Genomic DNA, 4,456 nt, shown 5'->3' with positions numbered 1-4,456 from the left:
GTCTCCTGGTCACCCCGTGGTGGCCCGCTCAGTCGTGGTGTCGTCGCCTCAAGGAAATCGGAACGTTTCAGCTGTTTCAGGCGCCAGACGTCTATTTACCCCCATTGTGGGCCCCACAGCACCTGCCGGCCCCACCGTGGAAAATAGCCATCTGGACGATACGCAGCAGCTTCCGCTAGCCGCCGCGCTACGGGGCTCAGTTCTACGCGCCGCCGGAGTTGGAATCTCAGGCGGAGAAACTACTATCGCTGGTCTGATTCACCGCGCTCGTGCGCCCAACACCTGGAAGAACAATGAGCGATTCTGGCAGAAGTGGACTACGTTCTGTACGTTGGAAAGGATCGACCCATGGGCTGCGGATGAAGGATCTCTGCTCCGGTACCTCGGTTGGCTCTTCGACTCAGGCACGATTGCTGGCGGATCAGTCAAGAATTACGTCTCCGCAGTGGTAACGGCCCACAAACGCGTCAAATTACCCGTTGGATACACCCCACTCATCCAACTCGCGCTGGCCGCCTACCAACAATCTGACCTGGATCGCCGCGCAGAAAACGACCCAGACGCACACAAGGAACGACGGGCCCTCCCGAGCACCGTGGCCAAGAAAATCTTCAACGCTGCAATGGCCGCTCCCGCTCTCAACCGTCAGTTCATTCGCAACGCTACCGCTGTTCTGGTTTCCTACGTCTTCTTCGAAAGGGGCGAAGCTGGCGCTGCGCTTCGCTTGGACAACATTCAAGTTTCGGAACAATCAATTGACTTGGCAATTGCTTTACGGAAGAATCGATCTCGCGTGGTACATACTCTATCCTACACTAGGCTAGCTCCTGACAAGCCATCGCTCATCGACTTGGTCTTACGGTACGACCGGTACCGCCGAAACACCCGCTCCACAAGTCGCTACTATTGGGCCCTCCCGGGCCAACGGCTCACACCGTCATCGGCAAGCATCTCACGTTGGCTCCAAGCTTGCTTGTCTCACGCTGGCCTCACTCCCCCTCCGCAAGTGCTGTGGTCCTCACACTCGCTTCGCATGGGTGCCGCATCGGAATGCACTGCAATAGGAGTTCCTTCCTACCGCATTCGCATGTGGGGGGATTGGAGTGTCGCTCGCACAATGGAAGAATCCTATCTCGACGCTCGCGTACAGCCGTGCGAGGATTCCGTCTTCTTTTTCGGACACCTGTCCGAAATCTCGACTACTCCCTATGGAGTTTCTTCAACATTATTCAGTGCATTCATTGGCAATTGAAATGTGAATTTGGACAAGGGGGCTTTTCGGTTGGAACGCACGACAACTCAGAAGGAAGTGGAAATCAAGTGGACCATTTCAGCCGCAGAAAGCCAAGTCAGGATGACTTGGCGACAAGTCAGCGCCAAGCCACACGCCATGATTTGGAATGATTCTTCGTTCGCGTAATGAAGAACTTGTCAAAAGCAAAAAAACAGCACCAAGTCACGAATGACTTGGTGCTGTTCTTCGATCGCGTAATCAACACTTGGCACAAAAATGAATCATCACCAAGTCACACGCAATGGTTTGGCACCCCCATTATAACTTGGCAATGATTGCGAATGATTCTTCATTCGCGTCATGGAACTTGGCAGAAATGGAAATTCGGCCACTGTCCGAAAACAGGGCTGTATAAGAGAGGCACGTCAAACTCTCTCTCACCACTCTTCTTTCTTCCTCAAGTCGTCGCTTGTTTCTCCCACCATCCCACCCTCAGCTTCGCTGCTCAGTCATCAAGTCGTCACTGGTTTGTTCTCTCCCTACTCTTTCTTGTATGGCTTAACCATTCGGGAATGTTTTTCACACACACGCTGGGTAAGATAACGCGATCTGTCGGTCGCTACTCAAGCCCTCTCATCCTGGAAATGCCCCCTCATCTTTGAAGCTTACCAAAGCAGAACTCGAACTCAGGTGAGTCATGGACGCGCGCCCCGTATCAAGCCGAATGTGGTCCTCATCCGCCGAAGCGGGTAGTATCGCAAGGATAGCGGCCCGGAGTGGCATGGAAACGCGCGCCACTACGCTGCTCTGGCCGTTGTATCAACGTTTATGTCCACACCAATTGGGGACAGCGAAAGACAGGGGCAATCCTCTGGAATTCAAGGAACGGTAAGCATTTTTCTGGACCGAGATCTTAGGTAATAAAGCGTAATCTTGTTTCTTCAACATTATTCAGTGAAGAACTCAATAAAAACGGGGCGAGGGAAAGGAAAAACGAGAGGAAAGTCCTTTATTAGGACTGGCCCTGAATCCACTTATTATTATGCTCTGAAAAGAAATTCAAAATTTACGCAACCGTGTGCACAACCGTGTGCACAACCGTCTGTACCAAGGTACCACGAGGCTCATTTAGTCCACGCTTGACTTGTCCGACTTCGAACTGTGGAGCCTACAGTAGTGCGATCTAGTACATGCTCAACCTCAAAAGTCTTCAACGGAAAATATCCCAAGCACGACAACTCGAACACGCAAGATTGCTTCTAGGATTGAAAGAGATGGCACTCCGCAGCGAACAGCCTATCTACGAGTCGTCCAGAGCACGTTGTGAAAGGGATTTAGTCAATGAGGTGCAGCTTCTTACCTTTGATGTGACTCATCGATACGTTTTGCTTGTGGCAAATGGTCCTGATGAATGGAGGCTTCCGGGATTTATTTCTTACGATATAGGTGACAGCTCGATAGTGCATGTATGCAGCGCTGCCAAGACGGTCATTGGTATCGAATTTCCGCTCATTATTCTTCGACATTGTTACTCTGAGGAGTTGTCCGTTGAAAGGGACGATCTTTCAGCTAGTATGGTCCGCGCTATTCTTGTTGCTCAGTGCCATGAGAAATCTCAACGAGTGCCTTCTGGATGCAGTTGGGTGGCCATCACCAATGATCACAGAGCGGGTGTCGTCCATGTGTCGCACTCAGAGAAAGGAGCGGAGCAAGCCATTCGGCGAGAACTGGAACAGACCATAGCCAACGTTTCGCCGCCTAGACGAGTGCCTTGGGCGTCTATGGGATGGTATCCTGAAACGCTTCGAAAGGTGCGCGAAATATTGCATGGACACAATCTGCATGTGATGGGTGAATTGGTTCAGATCCGTGCGTCATCCAGAGGAGCCGTGCTAAGGATCAAGACGAATGAGAGCGATTACTACTTAAAATGCAGTACATCCACGTCGAACGATGCTGGAGTCACGTCAATAATGTCTCGCGTTGCTCCAGATCTTGTCGCCAAGCCGTTGTTCGCAGATGTGGAACGTCGTCAAATGATCCTTGTGGACCATGGTGACGAGACTGGCTTCTGTGGATTGGATGGTGAAGGGCGTAAGCAGTTCGTAAGAGATCTGGCGCGTCTGCACCGCGCAAGCGCAAAAGTGTTACCGGATTTGTTGAAGGCCGGTCTACCAAGTTATTCACCGCTGTGGATGCGTGAGAACTTGAACTCACTTTTTCAGTGTAAGGAGCTTTTGTCCGTGCTAGAAACGGAACAAATACAGAAGCTGTCGAGCCTCAAGGTGAAGCTGCAAAATGATCTGACGGAACTTGTTGATTGGGAAATGCCTATTTGTTTGGTACACAATGACACGAGCGACGGGAACCTAATCAGGAAGAACGCCGATGAGGGTCCAGGGGTCCGGTTTTTCGACTTTGACAGCTCTTTTGCGGGCCATCCTTTGTTTGATGTTGACTGGTGCAGTCGGGAAACCCTAGAGGTCTATGCACAAGAAATGGACATAGCTGACATTGACGGATTGTTTAGGTTGACCAGGAAAGTATTCAGTCCACTAGGGTGGCTCGTGCAAGCATATAGATACTTGGACATGGCTAGGGAAGCGGAAGACGGTGCTCCCCGGGAAGACGCCCTTCACTGGCTAGGGGACAGTGTTCGTACCTTGCTGTGGTGACCGAAGAAGGAAATGGTGACGACATATTTTTGGGCTGAGTTAACGTGTACGACGGTGCAGGCTGGGACGAGGCGCTCTGCAGGTGGCATCAGCTGTATGCGCTTCGTAAGGAGTCGGAAAGAAAGTGTGAAAGTTTTGGCGGGAGCATCATCGCCAGGATGACAGTAAAGGAGCCATGAAAATGTTCAGTTCGTGTTTTGTATGTATCACCCGGCTTCATGAAACGCCAGTCCATCTTTGACAACGAGGCGTACGCACACTGCACTGCGGTTGCCGCATTCGTACCAGACGGAGCACAAGGAGGGGGCTCGTTGACAGGACTCGCGTACAGGGGGAGCAGTGTTGGCATGAGTGCGGACGGAAAAGCAACACCAGCAAGCCGCACGAGCCTCGAGCATGTACATCAATCTATTTGACGACACTACAGGAGATGTGGATAGGCAGGACTTCTCCGTGAACCTGTTGGCCCCTAACATTTTGAACGACTGCAGAGTCTTCTTGACGCTCATAGCAGTGTCTTAAGTCCATAACAGGCTTCTATCCATCG

The 4,456-nt window shown here is 51.5% G+C and overlaps 1 protein-coding gene; it reads left to right on the top strand.

Moving 5' to 3' along the window:
* The first annotated feature begins 2,424 nt into the window (after nt 1–2,424).
* Nucleotides 2,425–4,091, top strand: CHC_T00008295001 (aminoglycoside phosphotransferase). XM_005709858.1 is given in 2 exon segments: nt 2,425–3,909; nt 3,910–4,091. The coding sequence occupies 1 exon segment, from the start codon at nt 2,425–2,427 to the stop codon at nt 3,907–3,909; it is 1,485 nt and encodes a 494-aa protein (XP_005709915.1). The 3' UTR covers nt 3,910–4,091.
* Nucleotides 4,092–4,456: the final 365 nt, after the last annotated feature.

This window comes from Chondrus crispus, genomic scaffold (assembly GCF_000350225.1).
Source record: "Chondrus crispus Stackhouse genomic scaffold, scaffold_503, whole genome shotgun sequence".
NCBI classification, from domain to species: Eukaryota; Rhodophyta; class Florideophyceae; order Gigartinales; family Gigartinaceae; genus Chondrus; species Chondrus crispus.
The sequence above is the reverse complement of the archived record's forward strand: the minus strand, read 5'-3'. Positions and strand labels throughout refer to the sequence as shown.

Bases quoted from the DNA above. Each gene is read 5' to 3' on its own strand.
- CHC_T00008295001 (XM_005709858.1), top strand. From the start codon at position 2,425: ATGCTCAACCTCAAAAGTCTTCAACGGAAAATATCCCAAGCACGACAA.